This window comes from Salvelinus alpinus, chromosome 2 (genome assembly GCF_045679555.1).
Source record: "Salvelinus alpinus chromosome 2, SLU_Salpinus.1, whole genome shotgun sequence".
In the NCBI taxonomy this organism is placed as follows: Eukaryota; Metazoa; Chordata; class Actinopteri; order Salmoniformes; family Salmonidae; genus Salvelinus; species Salvelinus alpinus.
The window spans coordinates 19,535,470-19,555,586 of record NC_092087.1 but is presented as its reverse complement, the minus strand read 5'-3'; the positions used below and the strand labels follow the sequence as shown (position 1 = coordinate 19,555,586).

The 20,117-nt window shown below is 42.2% G+C and overlaps 1 protein-coding gene across 2 annotated transcripts in view; it reads left to right on the top strand.

The window, feature by feature from the left end:
* Positions 1-20,117, top strand: part of LOC139556020 (contactin-4-like) — a 168,738-nt gene that overhangs the window by 129,705 nt on the left and 18,916 nt on the right. For both annotated transcript variants that reach the window (XM_071369487.1, XM_071369496.1), the window contains exons 3-11: positions 7,022-7,148; positions 7,321-7,490; positions 8,642-8,737; positions 11,287-11,490; positions 12,125-12,227; positions 13,534-13,718; positions 15,718-15,860; positions 18,566-18,695; positions 19,034-19,184. In XM_071369487.1, coding sequence (XP_071225588.1) covers positions 7,022-7,148; positions 7,321-7,490; positions 8,642-8,737; positions 11,287-11,490; positions 12,125-12,227; positions 13,534-13,718; positions 15,718-15,860; positions 18,566-18,695; positions 19,034-19,184 — 1,309 coding nt within the window. The remainder of the gene's footprint in view (positions 1-7,021; positions 7,149-7,320; positions 7,491-8,641; positions 8,738-11,286; positions 11,491-12,124; positions 12,228-13,533; positions 13,719-15,717; positions 15,861-18,565; positions 18,696-19,033; positions 19,185-20,117) is intronic.

Here is a 20,117-nt window from a genome sequence, read left to right as displayed (position 1 = left end):
GGTTGTTGCCTCCATATATATAACATTCTATTGGTTGCAAGATTTTTGTATAATTTAAATTGAAAAACTCAATTTTGAATTCGCCGTTGTTTTGTGTGTCAGTTCATAAACCATGTGCCATGGAATCGGTACATCAAAAATCTCTTCCCAACTACACTGCTCTCAAAAATAAAGGGAACACTTAAACAACACAATGTAACTCCAAGTCAATCACACTTCTGTGAAATCAAACTGTCCACTTAGGAAGCAACACTGATTGACAATAAATTTCACATGCTGTTGTGCAAATGGAATAGACAAAAGGTGGAAATTATAGGCAATTAGCAAGACATCCCCAATAAAGGAGTGGTTCTGCAGGTGGTGACCACAGACCACTTCTCAGTTCCTATGCTTCCTGGCTGATGTTTTGGTCACTTTTGAATGCTGGCGGTGCTTTCACTCTAGTGGTAGCATGAAACGGAGTCTACAACCCACACAAGTGGCTCAGGTAGTGCAGCTCATCCAGGATGGCACATCAATTGCGAGCTGTGGCAAGAAGGTTTGCTGTGTCTGTCAGCGTAGTGTCCAGAGCATGGAGGCGCTACCAGGAGACAGGCCAGTACATCAGGAGACGTGAAGGAGGCCGTAGGAGGGCAACAACCCAGCAGCAGGACCGCTACCTCCGCCTTTGTGCAAGGAGGAGCACTGCCAGAGCCCTGCAAAATGACCTCCAGCAGGCCACAAATGTGCATGTGTCAGCATATGGTCTCACAAGGGGTCTGAGGATCTCATCTCGGTACCTAATGGCAGTCAGGCTACCTCTGGCGAGCACATGGAGGGCTGTGCGGCCCCACAAAGAAATGCCACCCCACACCATGACTGACCCACCGCCAAACCGGTCATGCTGGAGGATGTTGCAGGCAGCAGAACATTCTCCACGGCGTCTCCAGACTCTGTCACGTCTGTCACATGTGCTCAGTGTGAACCTGCTTTCATCTGTGAAGAGCACAGGGCGCCAGTGGCGAATTTGCCAATCTTGGTGTTCTCTGGCAAATGCCAAACGTCCTGCACGGTGTTGGGCTGTAAGTACAACCCCCACCTGTGGACGTCGGGCCCTCATACCACCCTCATGGAGTCTGTTTATGACCGTTTGAGCAGACACATGCACATTTGTGGCCTGCTGGAGGTCATTTTGCAGGGCTCTGGCAGTGCCCCTCCTTGCACAAAGGCGGAGGTAGCGGTCCTGCTGCTGGGTTGTTGCCCTCCTACGGCCTCCTCCACGTCTCCTGATGTACTGGCCTGTCTCCTGCTGGCGCCACCATGCTCTGAACACTACGCTGACAGACACAGCAAACCTTCTTGCCACAGCTCGCATTGATGTGCCATCCTGGATGAGCTGCACTACCTGAGCCACTTGTGTGGGTTGTAGACTCCGTCTCATGCTACCACTAGAGTGAAAGCACCGCCAGCATTCAAAAGTGACCAAAACATCAGCCAGGAAGCATAGGAACTGAGAAGTGGTCTGTGGTCACCACCTGCAGAACCATTCCTTTATTGGGGGTGTCTTGCTAATTGCCTATAATTTCCACCTTTTGTCTATTCCATTTGCACAACAGCATGTGCAATTTATTGTCAATCAGTGTTGCTTCCTAAGTGGACAGTTTGATTTCACAGAAGTGTGATTGACTTGGAGTTACATTGTGTTGTTTAAGTGTTCCCTTTATTTTTTTGAGCAGTGTATTATGCAATCTGTATGGCACAGCTGTCAATTTTTTTGTCCTTAAATCAAACTGGTATACTTTTTTTTATTTATCACCATTTTCTTTAACCAATTTTGGCCTTTAATACACGGCCGACAGACAAGTTCCTTACTTTCTCCTCCTTCCACTTGCCTCTTCCATTTTTTGCGGTAATGCTGCAATTAATTAATAAATTTTGGATAGAGCAGATATTTCCATATATTTTTGTTAGCTGCATGTGTGACAACTCCACCAGTCCTTTTTATGATATAATCTGAAAAGATTATACTGTTTCTAAACATTGGTTAAAAAATGTTTTTTATCATGTGTCAAACTTGAAGTGAAAGTTGTAGAGTTTGTGATGAACTCACAATGGTTTCTATGCTGCTAATCTATGTTGTATTTCTCATTCTTCATGTCATATGTCTCACTTTATACTGGCACTCTATCTCCTTGTACAATGGGATTAACACTTCCTTATCCTTCTATATCTCGCCCTCTGCCAAAACACTCAACACACAACTAACTGTAAGGTCCCAATTGCTAACCTGAATTCCTTTTCCATACACCAGAGTGACCTGGTAAAGGCAGAGCTCTGGAGTTTCAATAGAGCCGAGTATCTCCCACACAGTTATGTCATAATACTGTTATCGTATTATGAACTATCTACTGAAATAGGAGGGGTTTGAAGTTGACAGACCTTTCTGACAGATATAAATGGAAGTCAAGCCGAATGTTTACAAGTCATCAGACAAATGTATTTACATTTATACAGTATATGGAGCAGGTGGCCATTGTGTTGTTTTCTATTCTTCCATCTCCATTGATTTAGCATTTTGTCTTAAGTCAGCACTTTCTCAGGGACACCTATGGATCTAGGCAGCCTGGAAAGGGAAACAGAGAATGAGGAGGAGGTAACAGAATGAGGAGAGGATAAGAAAATGAGGAGGGGGTGACGGAATATGGAGGAGGGGGTGACGGAACGTGGAGGAGGGGGTGACGGAACGAGGAGGAGGGGGTGACGGAACGAGGAGGAGGGGGTGACGGAACGAGGAGGAGGGGGTGACGGAACGAGGAGGAGGGGGTGACGGAACGAGGAGGAGGGGGTGACGGAACGAGGAGGAGGGGGTGACGGAATGTGAAGAAGTCAAAGTTTATGTATTTTCCCCATCATTGAGCTTGCATTTACATACATGCATGTATAATTGATATTCAGTGTGCATGTTTAGTTTGAGGAGGGTGACTGCAAGCCAGGGTGACTTCTCTCAAACTTACATGAAGCTTTTCCCAGGTTGAATCGCCCAGCTATAAAAGGTTCATTAATTTATTTCATTTAAAGCACATTGGGAAATGAAGCACCTCCCTTGGAGGCTGGTAAAAGAAAGGAGGCCCTCACCTTAGGCAATGCTTCTCCCCCAAACTCTCATTAGGGTGATGATGCGGGAGGGACTACTTCTCTTTGTCCTAGTCGTCAAGGTTAGAGACCATATGGGGAAAAAAACAAGAAAAAAAACAGGTGATTTTCAAAGGGGACATAAAAAAATGTGACTGTAGCTGTGAAAAGCCACCAGGATACTGTACCCTACTGTATGTCTCAACACCAGGATACTGTAGCCTACTGTATGTCTCAACACCAGGATACTCTAGCCTACTGTATGTCTCTACACCAGGATACTGTAGCCTACTGTATGTCTCAACACCAGGATAGTGTACCCTACTGTATGTCTCAACACCAGGATACTGTAGCCTACTGTATGTCTCAACACCAGGATAGTGTACCCTACTGTATGTCTCAACACCAGGATACTGTAGCCTACTGTATGTCTCAACACCAGGATAGTGTACCCTACTGTATGTCTCAACACCAGGATACTGTAGCCTACTGTATGTCTCAACACCAGGATACTGTAGCCTACTGTATGTCTCAACACCAGGATACTGTAGCCTACTGTATGTCTCAACACCAGGATAGTGTACCCTACTGTATGTCTCAACACCAGGATAGTGTACCCTACTGTATGTCTCAACACCAGGATACTGTAGCCTACTGTATGTCTCAACACCAGGATACTGTAGCCTACTGTATGTCTCAACACCAGGATACTGTAGCCTACTGTATGTCTCAACACCAGGATACTGTAGCCTACTGTATGTCTCAACACCAGGATACTGTAGCCTACTGTATGTCTCAACACCAGGATAGTGTAGCCTACTGTATGTCTCAACACCAGGATACTGTAGCCTACTGTATGTCTCAACACCAGGATACTGTAGCCTACTGTATGTCTCAACACCAGGATACTGTAGCCTACTGTATGTCTCAACACCAGGATACTGTAGCCTACTGTATGTCTCAACACCAGGATAGTGTACCCTACTGTATGTCTCAACACCAGGATACTGTAGCCTACTGTATGTCTCAACACCAGGATAGTGTACCCTACTGTATGTCTCAACACCAGGATAGTGTACCCTACTGTATGTCTCAACACCAGGATACTGTAGCCTACTGTATGTCTCAACACCAGGATAGTGTACCCTACTGTATGTCTCAACACCAGGATAGTGTACCCTACTGTATGTCTCAACACCAGGATACTGTAGCCTACTGTATGTCTCAACACCAGGATACTGTAGCCTACTGTATGTCTCAACACCAGGATACTGTAGCCTACTGTATGTCTCAACACCAGGATACTGTAGCCTACTGTATGTCTCAACACCAGGATACTGTAGCCTACTGTATGTCTCAACACCAGGATAGTGTAGCCTACTGTATGTCTCAACACCAGGATACTGTAGCCTACTGTATGTCTCAACACCAGGATACTGTAGCCTACTGTATGTCTCTACACCAGGATAGTGTACCCTACTGTATGTCTCAACACCAGGATACTGTAGCCTACTGTATGTCTCAACACCAGGATAGTGTACCCTACTGTATGTCTCAACACCAGGATACTGTAGCCTACTGTATGTCTCAACACCAGGATACTGTAGCCTACTGTATGTCTCAACACCAGGATACTGTAGCCTACTGTATGTCTCAACACCAGGATACTGTAGCCTACTGTATGTCTCAACACCAGGATACTGTAGCCTACTGTATGTCTCAACACCAGGATACTGTAGCCTACTGTATGTCTCAACACCAGGATACTGTAGCCTACTGTATGTCTCAACACCAGGATAGTGTAGCCTACTGTATGTCTCAACACCAGGATAGTGTACCCTACTGTATGTCTCAACACCAGGATACTGTAGCCTACTGTATGTCTCAACACCAGGATACTGTAGCCTACTGTATGTCTCAACACCAGGATACTGTAGCCTACTGTATGTCTCAACACCAGGATACTGTAGCCTACTGTATGTCTCAACACCAGGATAGTGTACCCTACTGTATGTCTCAACACCAGGATACTGTAGCCTACTGTATGTCTCAACACCAGGATACTGTAGCCTACTGTATGTCTCAACACCAGGATACTGTAGCCTACTGTATGTCTCAACACCAGGATACTGTAGCCTACTGTATGTCTCAACACCAGGATACTGTAGCCTACTGTATGTCTCTACACCAGGATACTGTAGCCTACTGTATGTCTCTACACCAGGATACTGTATCCTACTGTATGTCTCAACACCAGGATACTGTAGCCTACTGTATGTCTCAACACCAGGATACTGTAGCCTACTGTATGTCTCAACACCAGGATAGTGTAGCCTACTGTATGTCTCTACACCAGGATACTGTAGCCTACTGTATGTCTCTACACCAGGATACTGTAGCCTACTGTATGTCTCAACACCAGGATACTGTAGCCTACTGTATGTCTCAACACCAGGATAGTGTACCCTACTGTATGTCTCAACACCAGGATACTGTAGCCTACTGTATGTCTCAACACCAGGATACTGTAGCCTACTGTATGTCTCAACACCAGGATACTGTAGCCTACTGTATGTCTCTACACCAGGATACTGTAGCCTACTGTATGTCTCTACACCAGGATACTGTAGCCTACTGTATGTCTCTACACCAGGATACTGTAGCCTACTGTATGTCTCAACACCAGGATACTGTAGCCTACTGTATGTCTCAACACCAGGATACTGTAGCCTACTGTATGTCTCAACACCAGGATACTGTAGCCTACTGTATGTCTCAACACCAGGATACTGTAGCCTACTGTATGTCTCAACATCAGGATACTGTAGCCTACTGTATGTCTCTACACCAGGATACTGTAGCCTACTGTATGTCTCTACACCAGGATACTGTAGCCTACTGTATGTCTCTACACCACCGGGATACTGTAGCCTACTGTATGTCTCAACACCAGGATACTCTAGCCTACTGTATGTCTCTACACCAGGATACTGTAGTCTACTGTATGTCTCAACACCAGGATACTGTAGTCTACTGTATGTCTCAACACCAGGATACTGTAGCCTACTGTATGTCTCAACACCAGGATACTGTAGCCTACTGTATGTCTCTACACCAGGATACTCTAGCCTACTGTATGGCTCTACACCGGGATACTGTAGCCTACTGTGTCTCTACACTGGGATACTCTAGCCTACTGTATGTCTCTACGCTGGGATACTCTAGCCTACTGTATGAATAGTGAATACCGTTAGTTCTGTTGGAAGGGACTTTACCCATTGTGGGAATGATAGCTACATTTCAGTGGAGTTAATTAGATTAACATGTGGTAATTACTCTGTTGAATTGGTATGTTGGCTACAGCTTACCGAAACAACAGACCTGACTGAGCTGCCATGCGTGCCATGGGTATGCCAACAACAGACCTGACTGAGCTGCCATGCGTGCCATGGGTATGCCAACAACAGACCTGACTGAGCTGCCATGCGTGCCATGGGTATGCCAACAACAGACCTGACTGAGCTGCCATGCGTGCCATGGGTATGCCAACAACAGACTGCACGTTGGTTAGAATTCAAATGGAAAGAAGGAAAACACTAGGATATGTCTGTGTGTTCTGTAAACTGAAGAGTCATAATATGCATGCAGAGCTACAGGGTGTAGAGAATGTAATCAGTTCATTGGCCTCTTGTGTCAGTGTAGTATTTGTCCTCGCTCATGTCAACACTGTGGGCTATTCCTGTTGCCTAAGACTACTGTATGTATAATGAAACGATTTGGCACATAATTGGGTATAGGTTCATACAACTTATCATTTGGCCTCAGTAATTCTCCTCGGTATTGCTTTTACCATTCAGGCATAGTTGTCAACAGCAAGGTAAAACTAAAACAGTTGTGCTCTTTCACTCAGAGAGAAACACCCGCCATGGACCCGTCTTCAGTCAAGAACCAAGTGACAGCATTTTACCCTTGAGCTTTGAGGACAACAAGGTGTTCATCAATTGTAAAGCAAAGGGAAACCCAGCCCCATATTATAAGTAGGTGTTTGTCCCTTTAACTTTTCATACATTTCCTCTTTTTCCCCTCTATCTTCAACTGAGAAGGCTGTTTTATCCTTTTGGTGTATATTGTCTCCATTTTCTAAACTCCATCAGTTATATAGAATTATGATAGTGATGAATAATTGTGTTTGTGTGTGTTGCTCTACAGATGGAAGGTTGATGGGAGAGATATTGACATGGATTTGAACTATAACCTGGTTGAAGGAAACCTGTTGATCAATAACCCTCATGCAACACATCATGGGGGGGTTTACCAGTGTATCGCTACCAATACCTTTGGAACCATCGTCAGCAGGGAGGCCAAGGTGCAGTTTGCATGTGAGTACATCTAGTCCAATACAAACAACAATTCAAGTGCATTTTTAGACCACTACTCCTTCTTAGACACATTCTGTTTCTCATCGAATGAAGGCGCGATTTCCTGTGATTTGACATACAATTGAGTACAGCATAAGCGAATCATTCAGGTTACGAACACAAAAAGTGTTTTTCCTCTCATTCTGTGGTTTAATTTGAAAAGAGACATTATTGGGGGTAATTGCCATGTTGACATGCACTAAGCCTGCAGCTCCATGAGTGATTAGTGTAAGTCTGAATCGTAGCATGGTTTTAACACTGGCTTAATGTTACACCCTGAGGATCACATCGTCTGGAGCATTTCAACAACAGAAGGCTACTTTTCTCTTCCTCTCACTCAAATGCACTGTTGAAATTCACTCCCTCTATAGCTTGTGAAAAGATAGATCATTTTAGACTAAAGTTATCCTAAAAATCCATCAGCATATTCACATCTCTGGAGATGATACTCCGAGTAACCCAGTTATAAAAGTCCACTGAGATGATCTTCCTTGCTGATTGCTTGTTTATCGTTGTCCCATCTTTAATTGGTAGACCTGGTTGGCTGTTCATGTGTCAGTAGAACATTGATTTATATTGTTTCACTTTACAACGCAGGTTTACTGCCAGTCTTAGCTAATTAACCAATCTAACCCATTACATTAGGGAAAATTATAACCAATCGCAGGTGGTAGGGGGCTGTTATATTCATGCAGGTAGGGGGTTCATACTTGATCTTTTCATTTAAATGGTGATAAGCCTTGGATGAGATGAGTTATGACTTTATTATTCTTGATATTTGCCTGTCCCCTCTTGGGATTTGGATGATATTTTCAAAGGTTTGTGGTCCCTAGTGCTGTTTGTTTTTCCTTATAAGGCAGCAGCATTTAATGAAAAGTGAAAGTGATCTGTAAATCCAGTTTAGAGGAAGGTATTTACGCCTCTCCCTGTTCACACGTCACTGTTGGTATCAGCAGGGAACTAAAGTGGATGAGGTATAATAAAAGTGCATAGAGAGGAAAACGGTCTTCAATATGAAAATGCCCTCTCCAGAATATCACTGCACTGTAGAGGCTGTTGTACTATAGAAGTCTGAAACTAATCAAAGCCCTTTTGTCTTTGCCTCCTCACAGATCTACAGAATTTCAGCAGAAAGCCCAGGAACACAGTGTCAGTGAGAGAAGGCCAGGCAGTGGTGCTACTGTGTGGGCCTCCACCCCATCATGGAGGTACTATAATGCTTTGTATCCTCAAAGCTCACAGACTCTATGCTGCTTCACTCTCAGTCACACCCTGCACATCTTATTGTTCCTCATTGTCATACCCACTATCTTTCCCCGACACTGTTAAACGTTTTTGTACTCATGCCTACTATTTCTTCTCACTACTCTGTCTTTCAGTCTTTTCATATCCTGTTTCCTCTCTCTTCCTGTCCTGTGGGACTGGCTATTATTATCATTTCTACTGGACTGTAGCAGCACCACTCCTCTAGGTGAACGCTCCCCAAACTCATACCTTCACATCCATAGTTTATACCCTCACACGTCATGGCCTCAAGCTGACTTTCCCCCATGTGAGCCGCGACCATGCTGTCATCTGTAAAGCCTCCGGTGCTCTACTTCCTAATGGCAGGTTTTTTCAGTGTAGCCTGGGTATATGTGGGTAATAAAGGCTCCTGGTGGCTGGTGTGTCTGGGGAGGGGGGGCGTTATCCCGTGGCACAGCTGTGAGTCTGCTCCGTGTCTGTGTGGTGCTGATTAGCAGAGTCTCAAAGTGTCCCGCAATCCCGCAGCCATTCCGCGCCACCAGTACACTTTCACACCAGTGCACCAGCATTTCCCCACTCTGTTTCTAAATGAATCAATGGCCACAAGGGATTCGAACTGTACCGTTCTGCAATTTGCCCTCCTTTTCCCAAAATGCCTTCATCTCTTTATTTGACATTTTCAAGCTTTTTTCCCCAGATAGACCATTGTCACACATTTTATTGGATTTTGTTACACAGTGCTGCTGTCTTCAGGTGGATTTGAAAGGACGTCCCGTGTGGCTCAGTTGGTTGAGCATGGTGCTTGCAACGCCAGGGTTGTGTGTTCAATTCCCACTGGGGGCCAGTATGGAAATGTATGCACTTGCTGTAAGTTGCTTTCGATAAGAGTGTTTGCTAAATGAATCAACGCTTCAATTGGAAAACAACGCTGTGGATTTTAGATTGATGGATTCTGGGTACTTACTCCTAAACTTGGGATAGGGTTAATTATCAGGTATCCTATTGAAATATTGAGTGCTATGGTTTAGAGGGTCTACACCAGAAGTTAATGGTTATCTGTAGGAGGAAGGTATATAGTCGGTGCAATTAAGTTTGGAATGTGCTGAGTACAGGGAAAATGATCTCATGTGGCAGGCATTGATAAGAGGAGTGAACACTTTGGGGTAGAGGTCAGGTCAGATGAAGTGAGGAAGAACAGATATCACTAAGGTTCTGTCTAGCAACAGAGATGCTTTGGCTGTTCAGATGTGTAGGAGGAGACTCCGCCTAGGAGGAAGGGTTAAATATCAGTGCAGCTGTATTGATCCTCTGGGAAGAATAAACTTGGTTAATCTTTCATAGTGTCCGTAGAGTTTTTACTCTGAGAAGTAGAACCTAATCCAAGCAAACATGTTTTTTTGTTTTCTGCCATAAGTTGCAGTAATGTCAATCCAAATGAATGCAAGTTAATGCTTGTACAGAAATACATTTACCTATATACATAGAAAGAATACATGTCATTTGATGCAACTTTGATCAATCAGTGTTATGTGGTCTAAAACAGTCTGTGTTCAGTATTATGTGGTCTATAATGGTCTGTGTTCAGAGTTAAATTCTGTCCGAGAACATAGGATTATGTGCCTGCGAGTCATCTGTTGTTGTGAGACCACAACCCGTAAGCAGAACCACTGATGATTTTAATTCACTGTTTCCCAGTAGGAAGCAATGGGATGTTTTACTGTCCAGTCAAAAGACTGACTGCAGGATGTAATGTGTTTCTGATCACAGAGGGGCTTTAATACCCCAGCCCATCCCACCCCCCCTGTCCCTCACACCTCTAATAACAAGCTTTTAATTTCACATTAATTTCTTCAGATCCCGCTGCTACATGCCCCCTTCTCCTCCTCTCTCTCTCTCTCTCTCTCGCTCTGTCTCCGTCTCTGTCTCTGTCTCTCTCTCTCTCTCTAACTTGGTCGCTGTCTCTTCATCTCTCTTTCTCTCTCATCTCTCATCTTTCTTTCTCTCTCTCTCTCTCTCGATAATGTTTTTGAACTTACTCCTCTGTTTGATCTGCACAAGCCTGTGGCACTGACCCTTAATTCTGACCGCTAAATACTGACCATTAATATGTGATGCTAACTGAACATGTAATTCAATAGCGTATCCAAATCTCTGCTTACTCTCTGGGATGCTTAGAGATGTGAAAAGGGCAAGGTTCAGCCATGTTAAGCATAACAATTTGAATGATGCATTATTGAATTATTAACTGTTTGCACATATCTGGTATGGGAATATCTGGCACCTCACACTAAGTGCAATGTTTCATTGATATTATAATTTGAAAACTGTACTCAGCTACTGTGTGTCCACCTTTTTTATAGCTACAGTACAGGTACACGAATTTAACCTGATCTCTTGTCTATTCTTAGTTTTACCACACTGGCAGATTTTGGAATGTCATTGGAACATGTATCTCTTCCTTTGTCAATACCCACGATCCTATGCGGTTGCTGTCTGTGCTCTTCCTCTGCAGAGATCAAATACTCATGGGTTTTCAACGGACGCCCAAGGTTCCTGCTGCAGGATACCCGTCGCTTCGTCTCCCAGAGTACAGGCAACCTGTACATTGCCAAAGTGGAGGCCTCCGATGTGGGGAACTACACGTGTGTGGTGAGGAACATGATGACCAACGCCACCGTTTACAGCTCGCCCACCCCCGTGGAGCTGCGCAGGGATGGTAAGCATGCTCCACTGGCTCCTGCTTATCCTGCACGCTGAACTTGCCTGTGCCGTTGCGGGGAGTGAAAGCTAAGGAGATAAAAGCAGTCGTCTGTTTGTTTTTCTGCTGCTCAGGAGTGGGTTGTGCAGTATTCATACTCTACAGAGCTGTGGGTCTGAAACTCTCTCTCTCTCTCTCTCTGCATGAAAAGAAACGTTTAAACATTTACATATGCCGAGTGCAGCCACACACACACACACACACACACACACATACACACACACACACACACACACACATACACACATACACACATACACACATACACACATACACACATACACACATACACACATACATACATACATACATACATGCAGACGCACATGCACACAAACTTCTGCACATGGAGATTCACCTCTACCTCATTACTGCTGATTATACAGTGTGTGCCACTTAAGATTTGAGCTGGAGCAGAGATGTTATCCAAAGTCATACAACCCCTGAACAAAGTATTGCTCTAAAGCATATCAACATGCAGGCTTGCCCTCTACCATCCTGTCCTGTGCCACAGGTCTTGCATTTAATTAGAATTATAGAACACAATGTTCACTTGGTTTGAATGAATGTGATTTTCTTCCACCTCACACAGCTGTAATGGCAGAGTATGAGCCAAAGATCGAAGTTCAGTTCCCAGAAAGTCTTCATGTCACCAAAGGATCATCAGTGAAACTGGAATGCTTCGCCTTAGGAAAGTAGGTCTCAACTGGGATCATTATCTAGAACACTGTAGCAGCATCACGTAGTCTGCATATGGAATTTAATATTCTGAGAATGTCCTCTGTTAGTCATGGTCAGAGATGGCACACATATCCCATGGCACACACCACTGTTAGATATTGTTGTTAGTGAAAGTATACACACCCCTTGCACAGTCTTCACATTTTTCTGCCTTAAAATTACATCTAAAAATGTATTGTTTTCCCTATTGATCTACACAACCTGCTCCACATTTTCAAAGTGAATGAAAAATGATAGAAACATTTAGACATTACTAAGAAATACAGAATTAGGATGTCCTGATTGCACATGTCTTCACACGCCACACTTAATACTAGGTGGAAACACCTTTGGCAGCCATTACAGCTGTGAATCATTTTGAATAAGATTACCAACCTGGCACAACTTATCCATGGTTTTTGTCAAAATTGCTCAAGCTCAGTAAATTTGGTTGGATCGTTGATGGACAGCAATATTTGGACCTTGTCTGTGATTTGTTAAGCCGATATAAGTCAGGACAGAGACTGGACCATTCAGGAACACTCAACACCTCTTAGAAAGCCATTCTGGTGTGTTTTTGGCATTATAATTTGTGTAATTGTCCCACAGAAAAATACAACTCTATCCCAGGGTTAGGTTTTCAAAAGACTGTGGCAGGTTTTCCTCAACAGTTTTACCAGGGCTTTGCTGCTTACATATTTATTTTGATCCTAACAAACTCCCCAGTCCCTGCTGGTGACAGGGAGCATCAGGTGTTGAGTGTTTCTGAGTGGTCTAGTCTCAGTCCTGAGTTAAATCTGCTTGAAAATCAGAGACACAATTTGAATATTGCTGTCTATCAATGATTCCCAACCAAATGTACTGAACATGAGCAATTTTTACAAAAACAATGGACATGCAGTATATTCCCCTAAGAGTTGTGAAAGCAGAATATTATTTCAAATGATTCACAGCTGCCAAAGGTGCCTCCACCAAGTATTAACTCTGGGGTGTGAAGACATCAAGATATTTAAATGTTTTAAATTATTATTAGTTTGGAAAATGTTCTATATCTTTCTTTCACTTTGAAAATGTAGAGTAGGTTGTATAGATCTGTAGGGGAAACATCTAATGTAATCCCTTTTTAGATTTGACTGTAAAATGTGCAAAATGTGAAGACTGTGCAAGTGGTGTGTAGACTTTCATTAGGCACTGTATCTATGTCTGGCAGCTAATGTCTTAATACTAAGTGTCAGTATCAAGCATGTGGTTGTGGTGAACTTTACTACCTGACCTCTCCAGCCCAGTGCCTGCCATCACATGGAGGAGAACAGATGGGAATCCCCTCCCTGGCAAGATGAAAATCAACCATTCCAACGGGGTCCTGGAAATACCATATTTCAGACCGGAGGATGCTGGTGCATATGAGTGTGTTGCAGAGAACTCCAGAGGAAAAAACATCGCCAAAGGGCAACTCCTATTCCAGAGTATGATCGCTCACAATGTCTATAAATTAACAGTTGTATGTTGCTTTTGTAATATTGGATAATGAATTGAACTGTACAGAAGGTTATGAACAGTCCAAATCATGTTTTTCATGAAATTGGATGATATTTGGATGAAACCAGATCAAAGTATGATGACCAAAGTATGAAAAATGACTTTTGCTTCTACATTGATAAAGTTTGATCATAAAGTTACTGGACCCCACCCCCCTGTCAAACACTTGGATTCAGGAGGCTGGATTAAGGGGATACCGTAACATCACCTTAACCCTCTCATTTTAATACAGCAGTGGTAAGATGATATTCTCGTACCTAATTTAAATAAGTAACGCCTTGTAACCAACATCGGAGAAGGCGTGTTTGCAGAGGAGCGTGGTTATATATAGCTAGATAGCTACTCCACTGATGTCAAAATTTGACCGTAGGGTGTCAGCAAATCGAATTAAAAGTTTACCCTATTCATCTATGACAAAGATGTGTCCCCTTTCGTCTGTGTCTGGTGCTAGCTATCTAGGTCTTCAGCCAGCATGAAACAAATGGGGGGAGGGTAGTTCAAAACTCCGCAGTTTAAGTCAACCCACCCATCAGCGCTGCCGTAAACCACATCACAAGAGACAAAAGGGAGATGTATAAAACATTTTTGACATCATTGATGCAATTTCTATGTTGTTTGACTTGCTTTGTGTATCACCAAATTAGCTTGAGATTATTTTGCTGCAACACTGCGTCCAAGTTGCTTGACATAGGCGTTTCAAAGAGCTGTCGTTCAAGGATAATAAAAAATTAAAACTTCACCTTTATTTAACCAGGTAGGCTAGTTGAGAACTGCGACCTGGCCAAGATAAAGCAAAGCAGTGTGACACAGACAACAACACAGAGTTACACATGGAGTAAACAATAAACAAGCCAATAACACAATAAACAAGTCAATGACACAGTAGAAAAAAGAAAGTCTATATACAGTGTGTGCAAAATGCATGAGGAGGTAGGCAATAAATAGGCCATAGGAGCGAATAATTACAATTTAGCAAATTAACATTGGAGTGATAAATGAGCAGATGATGATGTGCAAGTAGAGATACTTGCACATCATAAAAGAGCAGAAAAGTAAATAAAATAAAAACAGTATGGGGATGAGGTAGGTAGATTGGGTGGGCTATTTACAGATGGACTATGTACAGCTGCAACAATCGGTTAGCTGCTCAGATAGTTGATGTTTAAAGTTGGTGAGGGAAATAAGTCTCCAACTTCAGATAAATCATGAATATAAGCTCCCTGCCCACTCAGCCTGTCTTTTCAAACTTCCTGGTAGTTACCCATGAGAGAGAAAAAATGAAATATTGCTCATTTCTAAACAAAACAAATACTATGGGGGATATTTTAGTCACTCAAAAGTCTATTTTACATGGGATTCAGAATTACTGTTCAGGACCTTTAACTTTATTTCCCATCCTTGTAGCTGCTTCTTAATATAATAATAAATCGATTAAAAGCAATAAGTTGTTTTCAACTTTAAATTCTTAACATTAAATATAACTAATAATAACTAACACATTGTTTGAATGCTAATGCTTTTATGTGTCCTTTGTCAATGTTTAGCTAAGCAAGTCTAATTAAAATATCTGATCCATAAATTATGGTCATAAGTCAGGCCTGGAAAACCTTTTGCTCACTCTATGAAAGGGCATTATAAAGACAGGATAATCTGGAATTAATGTGTACCAATTAACCTTTATGTTTAGTCATTCTGAAGTGGCTAAGTCGTTGTCTTGCCAACTTGAACACTGCCACAACCCAGTTGGTCCTTAGAGAAATATTCAAATTGCATCCCAAGCTTAGGGCAGCTTTCAGCTCTACCATACAGCTATTCTTTGTGCCATTAATTATTGAATGATTTAGGCCAATAAAGACAAGTTTTGCATTAGAAAAGTCAATATAGATGCTGACATTTTGAAACTAAATTGTGATATTTATTCTACAGATGTTGAACATCTGCACTGGGTCCAGACGTTAAAAGATGCTCATATGGCTATCGAGGCTAATCTTCAGTGGGAGTGTAGGGCGAGCGGTAAACCTAAACCCGTATACAGATGGCTGAAGAACGGGGAGCCCTTGGTGTTGGAGGTGAGAATGACTACAGAATTTGAATGTGTAATTGTGCAATCCCATTAAGAACTAGTCTAACCATCTTAAGACCCCTTTTAATCTCAGATCAAAGACATGAGATCAAACATTAAGCCAATTTTTATTTCAAAAGTCTACCCATCAAAGTTTTCTGCAAAGGTCACACACAATCAGCAGAGATATTACAATCATCAGAGATATTACAGGGCATAAAAAACTGATACACACAGGAAACTTTTGAGCGTGAAAAACCCAGCAGCCTTGTAGTTCTTAACACAAACCGCTGCGCCTGGCACCTGTCACCATACTCCGTTCAAAGGCACTTAAATATTTAGTCTTGCCCATTCACCCTCTGAAAGGCACACATACACAATCCATGTCTACATTTTCTCAATTGCTTATAAATCCTTCTTTAACCTGTCTCCACCCTTTCATCTACACTGATTGAAGTGGATTTAACACGTGACATCGATAGAGGATCATAGCTTTCACCTGGATTTACCTGGTCATTCTATGTTAATGTTTTCTATACTCAGTGTGCAGTACCAGTCAAACTCAAACGTTTGGGCACTTATACTCATTCAAGGGTTTTTCTTTATTTTTACTATTTTCTACATTGTAGAGTAATAGTGAAGACACATGATTTAGTAACCAAGAAAGTGTTAAACAAATCAAAATAGATTTGAGTTAGGAGATTCTTCAAAGTAGCCACCCTTTGCCTTGATGACAGCTTTGCGCACTCTTGGCATTCTCTCAACCAGCTTCATGAGGTAGTCACCTGGAATGCATTTCAATTAACAGGTGTTTCTTGTTAATTTGTGTCATTTCTTTTCTTCTTAATGCGTTTGAGCCAATCAGTTGTGTTGTAACAAGGTAGGGGTGGTATACAGAAGAGAGCCCCATTTGGTAAAAGCTCAAATAAGCAAAGAGAAACGACAGTCCATCATTACTTTAAGGAAAATTTCAAGAACTTTCAAGCGCTATGATGAAACTGGCTCTCATGATAACTGCCACAGGAAAGGTAGACCCAGAGTTACCTCTGCTGCAGAGGATAAGTTCTTTGGAGTCAACAGCCTCAGAAATTGCAGCCCAAATACATGCTTAATGGAGTTCATGTAACAGACACATCTCATCATCAACTGTTCAGAGAAGACTGCATGAATCAGGCCTTCATGGTTGAATTGCTGCAAAGAAACCACTACTAAAGGACACCAATAAGAAGAAGAGACTTGCTTGAGCCAAGAAACATGAGCAATGGACATTAGACCGGTGTAAATCAGTCCAAATTTTAGATTTTTTTGTTCCAACCGCTGTGTCTTTGTGAGATGCGGAGTAGGTGAACGTATGATCTCTGCGTGTGGTTCCCTGTGTCCCATGTGTGTGCTTAGTGGGACTATCATTTGTTTTTCAACAGGACATTGTCCCAAAACACACCTCCAGGCTGTGTACGGGCTATTTGACCAAGAAGGAGAGTGATGGAGTGCTGCATCAGATACCTGGGGCCAGATTCACAAACCTTCTTAAGGAAAAAATGGCAGTTAAGAAGACATTTCTTCATAACTATAAACTAAAGGAGAAAGTTAAGCTAAGTTGCTATTCCTCCAAAAGGTTATTGGAAATTCTCTTGCGGTATTTCTTATGTTTCTCCTTAAGCAAAAAGTTAAGAAGAAATTAGATTCTTCAAAATTAAGGTATTGGAAATGTTCTTTAAATTCCAAGATGGCTAAACCCTTGTCTTAAACTCAGAACAGTGAGAGAAAAAGCTCATGAAAGCAATTGAACATTCACACAAACTTCATCTGAAAGTTTCAGTATTTATTATTTTAAACCCAAGAACATGTTTTAGAATAATAATCTCAGTTGGAAATTTGCTAACATGATATCGGTTGCCAAGCAACAAAGATCGTAGGAAGATATTTGAGGAGTTTGTAAGAAAATCATTAATTCTTAAGAAATTGTTGAGGAATTGCACTTACGAATTATCTTATGAACTTCTTATTTTTGTCTTAAGCAGCTTCTTAAGTTTTTGTGTAAGAATTGTTTTGTGAGTCTGGGCACTGGCCACCACAATCACCTGACCTCAACCCAATTTAGATTGTTTGGGATGAGTTGGACCGCAGAGTGAAGGAAAAGCAGCCAACAAGTACTCAGCATATGTGTGAAACTCCTTCAAGACTATTGGAAAAGCATTCCAGGTGAAGCTGGTTGAGAGAATGCCAAGAGTGTGCAAAGCTGTCATCAAGGCAAAGGGTGGCTACTTTGAAGAATCTTTAACACTTTTTTGCTTACTACATGATTCCATATGTGTCATTTCACAGTTTTGATGTCTTCACTATTATTCTACAATGTAGAAAATTGTAAAAATAAAGAAAAACCCTTGAGTGAGTAGGTGTCTAAACTTTTGACTGGTACTGTATATTTAAGCAACAAGGCCCGAGGAAGTATTGTATATGGTGCCTGGACACAGCCCTTAGCCGTGGTATATTGGCGATATATCACAAACCCCCGAAGTGCCTTATTGCTATTATAAACGGGCTACCAACGTAATCTTAGCAGTAAAAATACATGTTTTGTCATACCCGTGATATACCACGGCTGTCAGCCAATCAGCATTCAGGGCTTGAACCACTCAGTTTATAATTGGAGTTTCATCACACATCCTATACTGAGATGTGTTATTGAGGGTGTATCTCTCTTGTTACCAGGACAGGATACTTTTAGAAGGTGGACGATTGGCCGTATCCAGGATTAACCTGTTGGACTCTGGGATGTACCAGTGCCTGGCAGAGAACGAACATGGAGCCATCTATGCCAGCGCTGAACTCAAGGTTGTAGGTAAGTATGTCTGGATAACTCTAGTCTGAAGTATTTGTTTTGTCTTCTTTTAAAAAGCTGAAGCCAGAGACACAGCAAGGTCAAGACATGTACTAACGCTGTCAGTAGAAATGAACAGAAAGTGAATATCAGCTGAGCCATGGTTTTTAGCTACATTTACATAATTACTTGATAAAGAAAATCAGCCAGTGGTTTTTCATGAAATTACATTTGTATAATTGACTATGATGCGTTTGACAGTTTGGCTGATGCATACATACGGTAGCTAGCTGCTGTGCCACTGCCTCGTCAAAGAGAACAGAATGGTTTCAACAGGGTTTGTTCTGTTCCCCATGCAGCCTCTGCACCCGACTTCTCCAAGAGTCTTGTGAAGAAGTCCATGCTGATCCAGAGAGGGGGGGAGGTGATAATGGAGTGCCGTCCCCATGCGTCCCCTAGGGCCTCCATCTCCTGGCGGAGAGGGGGAGAGTTTCTGAAGGACAGCAAGAGGTACAGTCGCAGTCGCAATATGGTCGTTCCATGAAATAAGGGCCTTTTTGTATTTTAGGTAGATATTGTGCACCAATATTGAATTTTAAAAGCTTGTTATGTTAAATGAATCTCCCTTCAGTACAGACGACATGGAGAAATGAATACATCTAAATGTTCATATGAACAAAGGCCTTCTAAAGCTCTGTCAACCGTGTCACTTCTAGGAAGACATCATTCCAAAATGTATCCAAGGTTCACCATCATTGTAAAGCCCTAGTTAAAAAGTCATTTCTGAAGATGAATCACATGAAATAAATAGAGATTCATTTATGTCTGTCCCTCATTTTAAGGTCAACCCTGTTACGTGAACTGAACTCTTGTTTTAATATGTTTAAACTATTCCTTTTTTAATTTAAAATTGTTTTTAAGAAACATTGAACAATCATTGAGTAAATGCAGGTGAGCTGGTTCTACAATTTCTTTGCCATTTTCTGGTGTTTTGTGGTGGAAAACTGAGCGTGTCGAGCATAACACAACATCAACCCTGTTACCCATAGATAGACAGCTAGAAATGTTTTACAATTGCATTTTTGGTGAAGCTTGCATTCAATTGCATCTCCCTGTTGCACACAACAATCTTCCATTCCCCCTGTCACAGGGGAATTTATGGCTGATTTTGGAAGAAATCGTCAACCCTGTTACGATCAACCCTGTTACTTTATTTGGCACTTAATAGGCACTTAGTATTTTTCTCAAAAGGCACCGAATTGGTGGAATGACCCAATAACAGTACCAATCGCTGCTCATGCCATTGATGGCTCGTGTGTAAGGGCCCTTCTCCTGGGAACTTGCTAGTCTCTTGGGCTCAACGCTGTTTATGTCTCTAATCAAGGGGACGATGACGTGGTGATGGGGCTTTTTGCTAACATTCTCTCTTTTGCTTGTAGTTCT